The following is a 16,640-nucleotide window of genomic DNA, read 5'->3' as shown; positions in this document are numbered from 1 at the left end:
TGTATTTACTTGTAAACAGATGATTAAATGGTTAGGTACCAACCACACATAAGCAGATATACATTAATCTTAACAATTTCATTTCTTAAATCAAAATCTATTGTTTTTCTTAGTGCTCTAAACTGTTACTAATCAGTCATTAAGATGCATGCTCCCTTCATCTCCTTTGTCATATGCTTGTTATTACAATGAGCTTAAAACAAACAAATACACACCAACATTTCAACACTTTCCCAAACGGATTTAGACAGGACTAGCCTATACCTTACCAGGAGTTGCACTGCAAAAGCAATGGTCTTTCTGAGTTTAAAAGGAAACAGTACGTCCTTTAGGTGATAAAGCAGTAACTCTATAAACAAATGACAACCAGGCATACAGAAAATAAAAGACTCTGCAATTACCTCACACTTCGCATATACAAAATACTATATAAACAAAATACTATATACACAAAATCAGATTAATTCACTTTATGGCAACGCCTTACTAAATTCTTCGTGTCACTACACCACAGTGACACTTCTATACTAATATACATCACTTCTAGTAGCACTGCAATTATTTTCAGCTAAATGTAACCCTGCCTCTGAAAGCAGTTAATCACAGCTCAATAAACCAATTCTTACATCTTCTACGGTACCTGTTGGAGGTTATATTACTAATGATCAGTTACCTCCAAACATACATTTCTGTAGACGTCTTATATCCCAATCATAGCTATAAGCTTCTTTCTTAGCATATTATTATATAAGTTTCTGTAAGACTTTCAAATGGCACATATATTAATCTGTAATGTCAAAAAAAAAAAGAAAAAAAAGAGAAAAAAAAGTTAAATAATTTGCTGTAATACCTTCTTTCAAACAGCCAAAGCTGTAGACTAATCAACCATATATTTAGGTTTGGTACACTTAGATGATACCTTCTTCAAAGCTGCACATGTAACTTCATACTTCTATTTGATTGAAGAAAAAGTAACACTTCTAATTTAAATCTGTTCAGTATATCTTTAGCTATAAACCTATCTATGACTTTATACACAGCATTTAAGTACTGCTATTCCATTGCATGATTTAAGGCTGTAACTCGAAAAACTTTTGCCAGGTCTTTAAAAATTGTTATAATTCTGGTTTCAGCCCTTTCTCCTAGTAGAATTTAACACAAAATTTCAGTGCATTACTAGAAAGACGAGATTACTAAAAAGAGTTATTTAAAGGCTCATACAGTAATATCTGGAATGTTAGCTCAACACAAGACGCTAGCTTCCAGGCCTGTATTTCAGTAATAAAGTGGAACTGCTCATTAAGTAAGTTTGATAGTCTCTCTCTAGAAAGATTATCTGCTTCTTTCATTAAGCTTGGATTCAAGGGGCTTTACTTTGTAACACTTTCTATGGAAAAGCAGGTGGTGTATGTGCTGGTTTGTTAAACAAAAGCATTTAAAAATGTCCTGGGAAAAAAGATTACCACCAAAAAATTAACCATTTCAGCACCAGCACAATGTCCCACGACTGCAGTTCATTATACCTTTTATTTGGCTGCGATTTTCCATCACATAGCAACGGGCGGGCACATCCCAGAAAAAAAAAAAAAAACCACACACAACACACACACACACACACAACGCCGCTCTGCGAACACCCTGCAAAGCAAACGCGCCGTTTCCGTGCAGCACCGAGAGTTCCCGGGGAAGAGCTCCCCAGGGCAGCGGGCGGCGCGCTGCTCCCTGCCCGGGCAGCCCCGAGCCCGGCTGGGCTGGCGGGGCCGTGCGGGGCGCTGCGGGGCCGTGCGGGGCCGGCAGGCTCCCGCGGCGGGCGCGCAGCGAGACGCCGGGCGCGGTCCCTCCGCAGGGGCGCGGCGGGGGGGGACGCCGCTCGGGGCCCCCTCCACGGCACGGAGCGCGGAAGGAGGCGCACAGGCGGCGGGCGAAGCGCGGCGAAGGGGCTCCGCGGGGCGCCGCAGCCTCTCGCCTCCGCGGGGAGCCGCCGCCGCGCAGCCACCCCGCCGCCGCGCTGAGGAGCGGGGCTTGGCCGCCGGGCAGCAGCGGGGCCGCCGGGCAGCAGCGGGGCACCGCCGGGCCGGCCCCGCCACACACCCGCCCCAGCGCGGCAGCCGCCGGTTTGGGGAGGGAGCGCCCGGGGCGGCGACCCCCAGGTGTCGCAGCCACGGGCGGGGGGCCACGACCTGTCCCCCGCTCCGCCCCGGGCGCCCGGGCCGCCGTGCCGGCAGGTCTCCGCAGGTACCGCGGCCGTCTCCCGCTCGAGCGCCCGGCGGCCCCTGCCCCGCTCCGCCCCGGCACCTCAGCGCGGCTCCGACCGCGCCACAGAGGGGAACTCGGAAAACTTTTCAGCCTCCCACCCCGCACCCTGCTCCGTACCCAGCGGGGACTGGTGGGAAACCACGCGGGGCTGCTGCCGCCACCGGCCCTTCGGCGAGGCCGGGGGTGAAGCTACAAAGTTGTTTTTTGTGGGTTTTTTTTTAAAACTCGCTCTTCCTTCCAGGGGAGTTCTCTGCGCCTGCAGCAGGTAGCCGCTATCAGTCCCCGTCTGCCGGTCGCCCCCTCCTGACCCGCCTTGGGCTAGGCTGATTTTCCCCAAACACAGACACATTATACACGCACACTTGTACGTATAGATGCATACATACGCTCACCCACAGCCGTATGACACAAACACGAAGCAGATCGCCGCCGGCAGCCAGCGGCGCGGCCCCGGTGGCGGCACAATCTGCGGGGCGGGCAGCGCGCGCCCTCCCGGCCCTTCTCCCCTCCCCGCCCCACGGCCACGCGTTAGCGCTCCCCGGGGGGGGTGGCTGTGTGCCGCACAGTCCCCCCAAATAAACTTTCGAAACGCTGCTGAGGAATGGCTCTCCCCTCTTTCCCTCTCTAACCTCGTCATCGCCGCCTTCTCTTAAGGGCAGAGGACATTTTAATTGAGGGATTTTTTTAAGCTCCAGTTACAAGCTCGAAATGGCATTTTACTGCATGCCAGCGGTTTTATGAAGATATTGACGTATCCAGCTGAGGAGGAAAAACCCCCAAACGCATGCATATGCGGAGACACCGAAAAAGCCCCTAACTCCCCCTTCCCTGTCGCCACCGCGCCCCCCCCCCCCCCGAAGATGGAGACGGACCTTCGCCTTTGGCTGTCAAACGCGAGCAGGGCGCTCCTTTAAATCATTTCGGGTTTTCTCAGCGCGAGAAAAGAGATTCCCAGGTGGACTTTGTGAATTGATTTTATACACCTCCATCAGTCCCTGATAGACAACTGTCTGGTTTGTCTCTGCGCGCGGGGAAAACAAATGTCCGGGGCTCGCCTTAGGCAGGCACAAGTGTTGGATGGACGGGAATCGGGGAGCCCCGCTGTAACACGCAGATGGTGTAAAACACTCGTACCTAAACCTGCCTCTCTCCGGCGATGCCGCGGGAGAGCCCACACGCCGCAGGCACACGACGCCACGCTGTGTGTACCCTCTAAACGCCTGCACGGCCGGGAGGTGCCAAACTGCACTCCGATGCTCCTTCCCGCGGTCTGTGCAGGCCCCCAGCAAGCAGCGATGCGGAGCTGCCCCGCAGGCTCAGCCCGCGCCGTGCCCTGCCTCCCACGGAACGTCCCGAGCCCCGAAACTCGGCCCGGAGCCCCTGCAGCCCCCGCCCGGGGGGCAGCGCGGCCACCCGCCCTCCCTGCAGCTCCGCCGGAGGATCAAGGCTGCCACAGGCAAGTGCGGCTCCCCTGCACGGATCCCCGGGCCGGGGGCTGTCTCCCCAGCCCCGTGCCTTTCCATCACGTGCAAATGCCTCACAGACCTCATTCCTGAGAGCAATGGCAGTTTTCCCGGTCTCTCACACATACACACGCACACCCCCAGCAGAATGCCTTGCTCTTTCCTCCCTTACACCTCAGCTGGTAGAAAAATGGCTTTTTTTTTGTGTGTTGGGGTGTTGTGGTTTTTTGTTTTTTTTTTTGGGGGGGGGGCTGCCAAGCAGCTCGCAGCGGCAGGCTGGTCCTCCGCTAAGCCACCGCACAGACGCTTCGCGTGCAAAAGCAATAAATAAGCCCAAACTTTTGTTTACCGCATCACCTTACCTTCTTTTGCAGCCTGTGCCTCCCCCGTGTGTGCAAAGCGGAACAGCCAGACGGAGCACAAAATAATCCAAGAAGGGAGCCTATTTTGAAAAACCATGGTGCAGGAGCGTGGTGATTTTATATTTCTAGCTATATATTTCTAGACACTGCCGCCGCTGCCGCCGCTCGGTGGGTGCTAGAAGACGGTAAAGAATTTGCTCTGCTAGTCTCTGGCTCGGCGCTCGCTCGCTCCCTCCCGGCTGCCTTTCTCTTTCGCCTTCACCTCCTCCTCCGCGCCGCTGCCCTACTCCCGCACCGGGCCAGCCGGCCGCCCGCCAGCCCCGACTGCAGCCCGGCCGCCCGCGCCGCGCTCCGATAATATCAATTAGGGCGAGGGGGCGGGACCTCAGCGGCAGGGAGGCCCGTCCCTCAACCTGATTGACATCCACCGTCGACCAAACAGTAGCGAGCCTCAGCGCTCGGCAGGCCGAGCCGCCGCCTGAGTCGTCGCGGCCGGGGAGGCGGGGTCGGCGGCGCCGTCCAATGAGCGTGCGGCGGTGTCGGGTTGCCGCCGGTGCCGGGGAGCCGCGGGCTGTGCGCGGGGCGCCGTCGGCGGGACGGAGGGGCCGAGGCGGGCGCGGCGCTGCCCCGCACGCCTGGAGCCGGCCGGCCGGCCTGTCCTCCTAGCGAGTGGCGCGGCTGGCCGGCCGGCCGGCCCCCAGGGCTCCATATGTTCCCTCCCGGGCCGCAGCTGCCGGGGTAGGGAGCGAAAGGGGGGACCCGGCTTTGGTCTCCAGACCAAGCCGCCGCCGGCGGGTCCCGGCGCGGTGGCCGCCCGTGGCCGGGCCGAGCGCGCACCTGGGCGGCTGCCACCGAGAGGGAAACATGGGCAGCGGCTGCGGGATGGTGCCCCGAGACAGTTCCCTGCCAAAAGTCAAGTTCCTCGGGGCCGACGCCGCTCGGGCTCCCTTCCCTTTGTTTTATTTGGGTTCTCCGTCCTGCGACTCCGATTTTCCACAAATGAGAAGAACACCTTAATGACAATGTAGATCTTATTTGGGGAGGGGGGGCTGCTGCCCCCGGTCCCCGGCGGGTGTAACCTGAGGCGAGGGTAATCCGCTAACAATGAGACAATTTGAAAGGGGGCGGGTGGGGGGGGCAAACCCCGAGGGAGGGAGGAACTTGCCAAATCTCTTTTGTCAGCGCTCGCCCCACGGGCCGGGAGTGCTTTTCCCAGGGATCCACCGTGCCGCCACCCCTCCATTTTCCCCTCCCCAAACCCACCCTTGCTCCGCCAACGAGCGAAACAACGGAGCGACGCAAAAACTTACCGCTCCCTGAGTGAGGCTGCGGGGCGGCGGGCACGCTGCGTCCCTGCGGCCGCCCGGCGGGGCGCCCCGCTCCGCGCCCCGGCCCCGCTCCGCGCCCCGCTCCGCACCCCCCGCGGAGGCCCTGCCCAGCCCCTGCCGCCGGCTCTGCCCTGCGCACCTTCCCGGGGCTGATGCCGTGCGGCGCGGAACGGGCTTTACACAGCTCCGTCAGAAGTGCGTTGCCGTGTCTTTTCGGAGGGCAGAAATGCGGTGTAAACGGAATAAGGGATTATCGTCTTGGAAGCGGGCGAGAACGGCGAAGCGCAGGGAGTGTGATTGCAATTCGGTGGCAAGATCGTGCGAAAGTCTGATACAGAGAATGTTATGTCATAAAATGAAATATAAAGGGGGGGGGGGGGCTTGTTAATGGGACCTGTAGGTGGATAAAGCAAAATTAATTACAAATAGTAATAATAGTAATAATAAGCTCAACATTGTGGCTGGCATGAAGAGCCACCATACTCCAGGCTTTGAGCACTTTCCCTGTGGTCTCCTCGTTACTTCTGAGAATGGTGTAGAGGTAGCCTCAAAAATGCACTGTATTCCTTTCGCTTGCCGAGTAATTAATACTCACAGCTTAGAATACAGATTTTGCATTTCATTCAGAACGCTCTTTTGATACTCTGCATACCATGAGTGTAGGCAAAGTATGCGCTCTTGACTCTCTCGTCGTCTCTGTCATTCCCATCCTCATATGTGTGTACTCAGAAAGGAGAGCTGTACAGAGCAGTGAGTTTGCTTATCTTCTTTTAAAAAGACTGTTTTGTTTTAAATACTTATATGCATGTAACTTCCTTGCAAATTTTTAGTTAGGTCTGTTGAGATTTCCAAGCATAAAGTACAGGCATTTCACTACAAAATCATTAACCCAAAAAGACAAGTTTTAACCTACAGAATGTATTTTAAATAAAAGTGATTTGTATTGACACTTTGAATGATTATGTTCATAAAAACACAAGAACTTAATAAATGAACAAATTGACAGAAGGCAGGCTCAAACAGTCATGAGATATATCTACATCCTGAATATAGTATTAGGCCAGACACTTATTTTCATCATCACCCACATTTATACAGGCTATATTGTACGATATTGTGCAATCTAGTACAGTCTGTGTATAATATGTTCATAGGGTCTGTACACATATAAAGACACTTAAAATTATGTAAATATATTAACCACCCAAAGGATACATGTGCACATGACTAGGTGTATAAAGAAAGTAAATAAGAGATATTTTTTTGAAAAAAGGTTGTACATTTCTCTTCCTGATCAACTAATTTTAAATGCCCTGTCTTCCTGATAATTGTAAATTGAGCTGAAGATGACATATTATATGTACTGCTTCCCTGAAACAGTCATGGATGTATTCACAGTTACAGTAAAACAATCCATATGCATTGAGAGGGTATATTACAGTGTGGGTTTTTTAATTGTGCTTCTTACACATTAAATCTTTGTGAAATTGATTCAGAATTTGAAATCCTTTTTAGTGAATTTTATTTTTTTCCTTTTCCTCTGCTTCTTTGTAGTGCTTTCTAGTACTTGCATTTTGTAGGATGCACAGCCTGTATTGCATCTCATCCAGCTGAGCATTGAATCTTCTATGAACAAAAAGAGAAAATATAATTATAACTGAACCAAAATTCTCAAGTTGAATGGACTACAACCCTCAGATTTGGTATTAAAATGTCTGAGGAAGAAGGGGCGGGGGGGGGGGGGGGGGTCAGAAAAAAAAAAGCAACTAGGAACTTCATTCAACTCACTGTGTTACAATTCAGACACCATCAAAGTAAATGGTTAACTGGAACAGAACAATGTAATCAAAGATACTAATATTGCTTTTTTGTTTGTTTGTTTTTTTGTTCTGTTTTGTCCTTTTTTTCTTACTCAAAATTTGTAGGCCAGATTCTGCCTTTTATTTAAATGTGTGTATTTAGAATGGTTTTTGTATTACCTAGCTTTCCTACACTGACACGAGCTTGATACTAGCCAAACTTCCCTATACTGAACTGGAATGGTCTAAACAGACTTTAGAGAAATATTTGAAGAATTTTCTCCTTAAAATTGGCTAATTCTATCTTCACCACATAACTCAATCTAAAATTGTGAGACAAGAAATACAGGATGAATTCTAAGGCTATACAAGCATACGTAAGGAAATAAGCATAGTTTGAAAGTAGTTACAAAACTCTGTTTTCACAGATTCCCATTTTGCAGGATTAAAACATTCATTCTTGACTACTCTGTACAGGGCTAAAGCAAAATTACAACAGCTTCAAAAAGGTGTTCAAGTTTAGCTTCAAACATAGTTTATGAAAATTATACTGAGTCTTGGTTCTGTCCACACAGGAATGATCGTTAAAATGGGTTTTGATAAAAAACTTTTGAGCTGTGTTTTACAGTAGTAGAAGTAGAAATTAGGCTTAAGTAATAGAAACAATTTTAAACCCCGAATTTGGTCATTTGTGGTCATAATTAAGCGATCCTTTACCGGTGAACAAGATTTTCTATGAAACACGCAGTACACATGTTTGTACAATTTTTGTCGAATTTTAGTAGAATTTTTAATATAAAAATGCAGTGGGTTCACGACATTGGACTTTTAAGTAATATGTGTACAATAAACCATTATACGAGACTTTGGATTTAGTCTTCCAGATATAATGGCACTTACATTCCAAATCTGGACCAGAGATTAATTTTCCATAGAGTGTCAGGTGTCAATTTCAGGTCTTCCAGTGGATTTATAAGTGAAAGTAGCTCTACTATAGTGAAGAAAACAATGCATTAAATAAATCTTATTGGTCCATCCAGAAATTGTGGAGCATTGGGACTGGTTTGTTTGAAAAGTATTCTCATATAAAAAGTCCTTTCTATAGCTGAAATTTCAGTGCTGTTTTGGGTGGGTTGTTTGTTTTGTTGTTTGGGTTTTTTAAAAAAAAAAGTTTAATTAGCACAAAGCAAAAATAGTGCTTTAAAGCTTTACACTTTAAAGTCTTCACATACATCAAAATGGTAATAACAATTCACTGTCAAATTTTCTCTCAGGGGATTTACTTAGATTCTGTTTTCCAAATTATGAATTTTCCTTGCACTTGAAAAACACTGTCCAGAAATAGAGGTAAGATGGTGTGTCATCTTGCTGTTTAAGGGAAATGAAATACATTCTGTAGAACAATACAAATTAAATTCATGTTAAATATATAAGTGAATGTGAAACGCCTCTGCCTTTTCCAAGGAACAATAGCAAAGACTTATAAGGGTCCAAAAATATGCTGCATCTGGGTCCTGTAAGACTGCTTCCCCTTATAGATCTGAATTTGGAAACTGTTTTATTGAGGAACAAGAGCCTTTGGAGAACATACTGCATCTGCCTTGATCACTCTTCAGAGTTAGTTAGTATATCTCACTGAGCTGCAGACCTTCCCCTGGGAAGCCCGAGCAGGGCAAGCGAGTGCCATCATCCCACAATAGCATCTGGAGATACTCTGAAAGGAGATAATTTCCATTGCTCATCTCTAATTAAAGGGATATATTTGTGCCTAGGTGCAACAAGAAGTAACTGCACAAGTGCATTCTTGAGTTCAATACTCTGTAAGATTCAAAGTTTCGTTTTTCTTAGGATGTTTGTCATACTAAAAATTGTGCATAGAAGAGCCTGATCATAAGGGTTGCTAATTCTTATTTTAGTTAATTAGTTGGAAGTAGTAGATAAACTCTAGCAATATGCTCCAGTGAGGTTAGTATCTTCCTGTTCTTCCTCAGTACAAGTGACATCTGATCACTTCCATCTGTGACAGTCCTAGATTCTTCTTTCAGCCCAGCTGAGGTGAAAAATCAGGCCCAGTAGATTTCCCGTTTCCATATATTACCTCCTTTTACCCTCGGTCTCAATCACTCAATTTCCTTATGGTTCTGTGAAAGAGCATGGAAGCATCTATCCTCTCAATCTCCCTTCTGTGTTAGTAGGTAGGAGGGGGACGGATAGAAGAACAGATGCAATAACCCTTATTTAGTTCTGAAAGATAAACTACAGATTGCAAAGGCAGGAGTTCCAGTGCTTTCACCTCTAGATCCAGGAAGTGTAGTGATGTGGAGCATCACTACTGACAGGAAAGCTGCCAAAGTGTATGGGAGAAGGTGTTCCTTGAAGTAGGATAATTTAAGAATTGCATCCAACAGGAGTACAACCCTCTGCAGATTTTCTTCTTTGCCATCTTTCACATATTCTCATATACTACCAAGTTTCCATGGACATATACTGCCACTTTACCCTGGCCTGTAGATTTACCTGCCCCCATAACTGATCTCTCATTATCCACTGCAAGTAAACCAGATTTCTGACAAGTAATACACATACTAATTCATGGAAATTTGTTTTATCCTAAGATAATGGATGATGAGCAGATATGCTAAATCACAAGCCTCGTATACTTTATCTCCTTCAAATGTGGAGGTCCATGTGAAAGGTAGCTTCATGGGTAAGTAATGCTTAATTCAGAATGCATTTTCTTTCAGCTTGAATTTGCCAACTGTAGTTTCAGGATATGATTTCCTTAGTATTTACTGTAGTGTGACAAAGGTTAATAGAAGTACCTAACAAACTGTCTTTATACAGTCAACTCTGGTTTATCTAGAATAATAAACTTGTAATACAAATGCAAGGATAATGCAAATCCTCTGTAAAATTAAGCGGCATGACTGTAAAATGAGGAAAAAAGGTTTTGCTATATTCAACCCTAAAGGGCAAGCTAACACCCATCTGGACCAGTAAAGGCAGACTAAAAAATGTACCACAGTATTGCAACACTGCCTCTGGACCCCTTCAGTCCTTCATCCAGTCAGACTAGCTATCTCTGTCCCCATGATAATACACACCACAAAACAGATAATTTTGCCCCAGTCATCACTGAGTAGATTATTTTCTTTTAATTGTTATTATTATTATTTCACATACATTTATCAAGTTCTTCTTTGTCTCTTGTCTAAAGCCTCTGTTCTGCTGATGTTTTCCTCTTGTAAGTGGTTCCATTGATCTAGGTGAGAGTTAGGTGCTACTCAAGCTGAATGAGAGTGACACTTTTAGGTAAACACTAAGTATCTTTAGAGCTCCTTCAGATGGAAAACACTTCATTTCAAGAAATCCTTTATTTGTCCTTTTGCACATGTTTTTCTTGAGGAGGTGATTTGAACTGTAAGCAGTAAATGGACTTAACTGATGCAGTGGGGAGTGCTTTTTCCGTACATTAATTTTTTCCAAGACCATAACTTTGATTTTTTTCAAATGTTTTGTTGGTGTAGGTTTTGATCAGTTTTTTGTGGGTTTTTGGTTTTGGGGGTTGGGTTTGTTTTTTGTTTTGTTTTTTTTCCTTTTCTGTTTGGAGTTGTTTTGTTGGGTTTTGTTCTGGTTTGGGTTTGGGTTTGGGTTTTTTTATCCCTCAGTGATAGCACAATAAACACTACTGAGCTGTAGTGTTGCCAGTGATGTCTATATTTTTTTCTTAAGTGGCTGCAATAAATTTAAAAGCCATCGATGTGATTGAATAGTTTTGGTTTTTTTCTCTCTTCTTTCTAGTGAATAACATGGCAGCTGTCTACAGTAATTCATCTGTCTTTGCGTTGCTCAGTTGATTAGAGGTAGGGTTTCTAATCCGCTGCATAACCTTTCTTAATCCTGGCTAACCTGAAATAGTCTTTTGCCACATCGCTGCCTATGCCTTCTACAATAGGTAATAAATATATTAAACTGTGCTACTCATAGTACATATCTTGGAGTATCCTATAATTTGCTTGGGTTTATGATGAAATCAACCATTTATTTGTTAATGCACTTTGTTTTCCATCTCATAGCCATGCTGTAATTCTTGACAGATGTCTGCCTTGCACTCTGTAATTATTTAACAGTCATCTTTGGGGAGACTCAAAAGACTACCTTGTACCATTTTATTTGAAAAATTTCCCCCCTTTTTAATAGTATTATCCAAAACATTAAATCAAAAGGCAACTCTAATACGTGAATTAACAACATCTTCTATTTTCCTTTGCTTTTCAATTTTGTTCTTTATCCCCTTTTCAAATATAACCAAATATTCAAATAGCATTACAAGAAAGGAATTAGTATAGCTGGCAGACTGAACCTTAAAAACAAAGAATTCAGATTTATGTTGTCTGTGAGGTAATACGATTTTGTGTTTTTTTCACATATTTTATTAGTATGCAAACTACCAGTCAAATTTCTGTAAGTGCTCTATTATAGTAGTAAGCACCACAGTAAGACTAATTGAACTTCCAGTGTTAAGAAACAAAAAGAAAAGGTAGACTTCTAGACCAGGGCATCTGCCAAGGCCATATTTCAGCAGAAATCAGTTTCCTGAATTCTAGAAGAAAAACTCTATACTACTTTTTCCTTCTCCATTGTTAACATATATCTTCCAAATCATCCCATATTGGTAGTGGGAGTTTGTTTTTCCCCAAAATGAGCACAGAGTTCTCAATGAATGCCGCTACACAAAAACCGCTGACAAAACCATAGTGTGCCTCTTACAATTTACAGTCAAGGGGCACGGCAGACTGAGAGAGCATTAAGTCACCTCCGTGTCCTTCTGATTTGGTAAGCTGAAAATGTCCTCAGTGTATCCAAAAGTGCTGTGGGGGCCTGTAAAATTATGGCACACTTCTGAGGCTGCCTGGCACACCACGGGATGGGTTTCAGTCTCTGCCTTCTGCAGCCTTGTCCCAACCGACTCTTCATTCCCCCAGCTTGCCCCCAGCTTTGCCCCTTGCTATGATTTGCAAGACAGTGCTTTGAAGGCTGTCTTCTAGCGTGCCTGTGCAAAGGTTTTCCTCTCACAGGCAGAAACAGTGATTGTAGGGCTTTAATGCTATCCCAGCCTCTTTGTCCTGTCATAGAGTGTGCCTTGCATGTAACCAGCTGTAGCATAAGCAAACTAGATTTGAGGTGCTTAATCAGGCTCAGCGAAGTAACATAGTTTGTCACATTTCTTCCAGCTGAAATCAGTATATAGCTTTAAGTCTGCACTGCCTCTACTGTACCTGAGAGTAACTGCTGTCAGCTGGCAAGAGCTTCATCTGAATTTGGATTCACTAGGAGATTAATTTAAGTTACTTCTCCTTCAAAACACATACTGTACTGTATCTGTTCAGTCTGAGACTTTTCAGTATATTTATTTGTGAAATATGCATATGTATGTGTCTACATACGTAATTTCCTCATAAATTCAATAGTCATAGATAAATGGGATGTAGAGATAATGTGGTTTCACGTGTGCAATCCTGTGTACAGAGGGCCAGGCCCTTATGTCCTGTAAACTGACATAATTGCAACAACATTATGCTAGCTGGGGCTTTTGGGCAAGAATTCATGTGAGTTACATAATTTATTACAGCATATTCTAACCTACTGAAATCTACATGTATTTTTAGTCATAGCTTGTATATTCCCAGTGATTTCTGCTTGTGAATTCCCTTTAGACATGCCCTCAGGCTCCCCCTGGATATGCTGCTGTCCCTGCGTCCCTTTGAGAGTCACTGCTGCAATTCTTCCCTCTCTGCAGTTTTCGTAGAAGTCAGTGCAAGATTCGGATGCACATAGGTAATAGGGCTGGATGCTGGTCAAAGCACAGCAGGTTCTGAGCTCTTCTAACGTCCTCTGCACATGCTTCCAGTTACTAAGCTCTGTGAGCCTGAGTCTTACCTGACGTGAGCCCTTGGAGGTAGTGTCTTTATGCACCTGCTAAGATTTCTACCTTAGAATGAGTTACACCATTTAAATCTTTCAAACTGTGTTTATATATTATTATTATTATATATATATAAATAAAACCTACAATATCAAGTATCTGGATAATATTAGACTGGGGGGGGACGACACACGAACAAAAATTCTACAGGTTTTTGCAGGAATGGAGGGCTCACTCTCCACCTCTTTCCCGTTCGCTTCCCACCCGTCTGATCTTGCTAAGAGACTGGGACTTGTTCCTGAAGAAATTGGCCCTGCAGTTGAGACAGTAACCTGCAGTAGGAATGGTTGGAGATGTTAGAACTGCCTTCTTCTGTACATCCTCATTGAGATACAGTGCTGCCTGTCCCCAGGAAGCACCCTCTCTCACCTAGGGGCATGACATATCTGTGTGACTCCACTTGCTCATTGTTCTGGCTCAGTTTCAAGCCTGTGCTGGATAAACGAGAGGAGTGAAGGAAAACAGAGTGCAGCTTGCCTCCACCTCCACCCGGCTGACCTGAGGAGAGGGACAGCTCTAGGAAATGGAGAGGCAGGAGCAAAGCCACAAACAGGGGAGACTGCTGTGCTGTGCTGTGCAGAGGGATGTACTGAATTACTACTGTTTGATGTAGTTTCTGACAATGCCATCAATGGTGTATTATCCATACCTTGCCTTCTTTTCTTACTGTCAGTTTTGCTACTCATAGGGAATTATCCAGTTCTCAGAAAGGTATAACTTTGGTTTTGAAAGGTGTATGCCTGTATCTAAATGATGGAAAACCAGAAGACTTCATAAGGAGGCTAAAATAACAAGATTACTTTAAAATGACATTTGCTTATTTTTTTAACTCTTATGTCTCTCTAGCACGCAGATATGTGTGATAACCCCACTTAAAATGACAGTCAGGTCATATTAATCAGGCTACTTCTATAACTGCTTCTTTCTACCTGCAACTGCATATCATTCTCCAAAGGAATTCTTCATAGTTATGGCCAGCATGAAGACAGGGCTAATTCGGCAGTGCTTTGCTCAGCTGCTTTAAGTTGTTGTGCTATATGGGAAGAATTTAATTAGTTCACATCAAAGTTACACCACCTTCAGTGACAGGTAAAATCGGTGTGTAACAGTGTGAGATGAATCAATGTGAACTGATATAAAACTCTGGAAACCTAGCTTTCAATGGACTGCTTAATGCAGCTCAGAAAATCAAGTCCCAGCACAGCATAGCACGCAAAGTGAAGTAAATGAATGAAAACTGCATGATTAAATGCTTTCATCTGGAAATTTCATTGCAATATTCAGAATCTCTACAAATTCTTCTAATTCATCATACTCTTTGTTTATTACTAATAAATTAATGTGCTGATGGAAAGAATTCATTACCCTTTCTACACACTTCACTAGTTGCAGGTCATTTATTAATCTGTGTTATCTGGTAAGACTAAAACCAGCTGTAATTACATTGTTAAACATTGATTAATAAGAAGCCCACATCACTAATATACGCAAGAAGCAAGATAAAAAATCTTTTTAAAGATTTAAAGTAAAATTTTAACATTCCTTTGGGAATAAGGAAATCTGGATCTTCATCAATATTCATTTTTGCAAGATTCCATTTGCTTGTACAGCTGTATTTCTAAACACCTTTTGGAAACAGATTAACAAGCACATTCAATTATACTAGAGGAAATGTACTGCATTCACAAAGTGGTATTAATGCACTAAGTGAAACATTTAGAATGAATAATTTTTTTTAAATAGTCTTCATCTAACCATTTTTTTTTGTTTTGTGTTCTTAGTTCAATCATGTAATTAGGCACACATCTATTTTAAATCCATTTGTATTTCACAGATTTAAAAACCATATAGCAATTTGAAGTACATTATTAAAAACACTGCAGATTCCTAGACGCTGCTTTTGTAGGTTTTCAATAAAATCAGTTTGATTGAAGTGACACACAGGAAATTATTACATGTCAGAAGCTTGGGTTATCATTAAGGGTAAATAAGTAGAATGTCTATGGCACTTGACAAAATTGGGGAACTTATTTTTATGATATAGCTCTATGGGAAATAAAGCAGATAGAAAGAAGATGCTTTTAGAAAAGATGTTTTAAGACCGTCCTCAATTAATCATAAATGACAAATCTTATTATAGCAGCACTATTGGTAAGGGTCTGTCAGTATTTCCATTACAAACCTATATTTCAAAGATTTATAAATGGGCTATAAATATTAAGCCTGGGATGAAATTTAGTGTTCACAGTGTTCACTATGAGATGATATTTTCCTCACGATACTTCAAGAAAATCTGTTTGATTTTTTTTGAGTTGGGTAACTGAAAGGGACCAGAAGTGAGAAGTTTAGGATGACTTGTTTCCTTGTGTAACTGTAAAAAAGAATAGATCAGGAGAACTGTGATTCAATGGTATTAAGGGTTGAACTTGCTTTTTTTTTTCCCCCTCTGTCCCTGAAAGGGTCACCTATTTTAGTCTAAGTTCAGCTTGTAATAGGGCTGCTGAAATTATCTACTCAGCCTTCTAACTCTTTTGGGTTATTTCTTCCAATTTAATTACTAATCAGGGACGTGACACCTGTTTTCCAGCTCACCCGTTTATGCTAGTCCAGAACATGTTCTGCCATTGCGATCACATAGGACTTTGAAGCAGGGCCTAGTATTTCTGCAGACTGATGATCTGAACTAAGGCTAGTGGTTCTTGATGGTTTGATTAAATTACCTTCTTTTTCCTATGTCCCCTTTGAAAGTTTACGGTATTCTGTAGGGGGCAAAACCCCTATTGCTAGAATGTCCAGCCAGTGTAAAGCTCAGAAGGGCTGTGGTGCTCCAGTATTATGGCCCAGGAAGGCAGATGTCCTGTTAGGCTTTTGAAGTCTCTGACAGAGATGGTGAGAATTCCTTAAGGGCGTTCTGAGGAGGATCAGAACCATGTTTTGAGACCCATGAATACATACTCACTACTCAAGGGTGTTAGAGGTGATGCAGTAGTTCTTTGCTACTGTTCTCTACCTGTGAGACAGGACTACCCACAGCATATGTCCTTTGATAGGACAAGGGATAATGGTTTGAAGTAAAGGAGGGTGCATTCAGACTACACGTAAGGAAGAATTTTTTTTTACCGTGAGGGTGGTGAATCACTGGAACAGGGTGCTCAAAGAACTGGTAGGTACCCCATCCCTGGAAACATTTAAAGTCAGGTTGGATGAGGCTCTGAGCAACCTGATCTAGCTGAAGATGTCCCTGCTCATTGCAGGGGGGTTGGACTAGGTGACCTTTAAAGGTCCATTCCAACCCAAACTATTCTATGATTCTATGATAGGGACAACACAGTAAGTAAATGCTAGTTTTCTGGGATCTGGCAGTGTTTCTTAGCCACTTTGGCCAAGCCTGTCTTGGTAAGCCATGTCTGTGACTGTTATCTGGCACTGTTGTGTGGTAGAGCAGT

General features: G+C 44.4%; 1 protein-coding gene across 4 annotated transcripts in view; it reads right to left on the bottom strand.

Moving 5' to 3' along the window:
• Positions 1-4,396, bottom strand: part of EPHA7 (EPH receptor A7) — a 169,170-nt gene extending 164,774 nt beyond the window's left edge. For all 4 annotated transcript variants that reach the window (XM_040598999.1, XM_040598998.1, XM_040598996.1 and 1 more), the window contains exon 1: positions 4,082-4,396. In XM_040598999.1, the coding sequence (XP_040454933.1) occupies positions 4,082-4,178 (97 nt within the window). In that variant the 5' untranslated portion in view covers positions 4,179-4,396. The remainder of the gene's footprint in view (positions 1-4,081) is intronic.
• Between the last annotated feature and the right edge of the window lie 12,244 nt (positions 4,397-16,640).

This window comes from Falco naumanni, chromosome 6 (assembly GCF_017639655.2).
Source record: "Falco naumanni isolate bFalNau1 chromosome 6, bFalNau1.pat, whole genome shotgun sequence".
NCBI classification, from domain to species: Eukaryota; Metazoa; Chordata; class Aves; order Falconiformes; family Falconidae; genus Falco; species Falco naumanni.
Note: the sequence above shows the minus strand (reverse complement) of the source record. Positions and strands in the feature narration are given on the sequence as shown.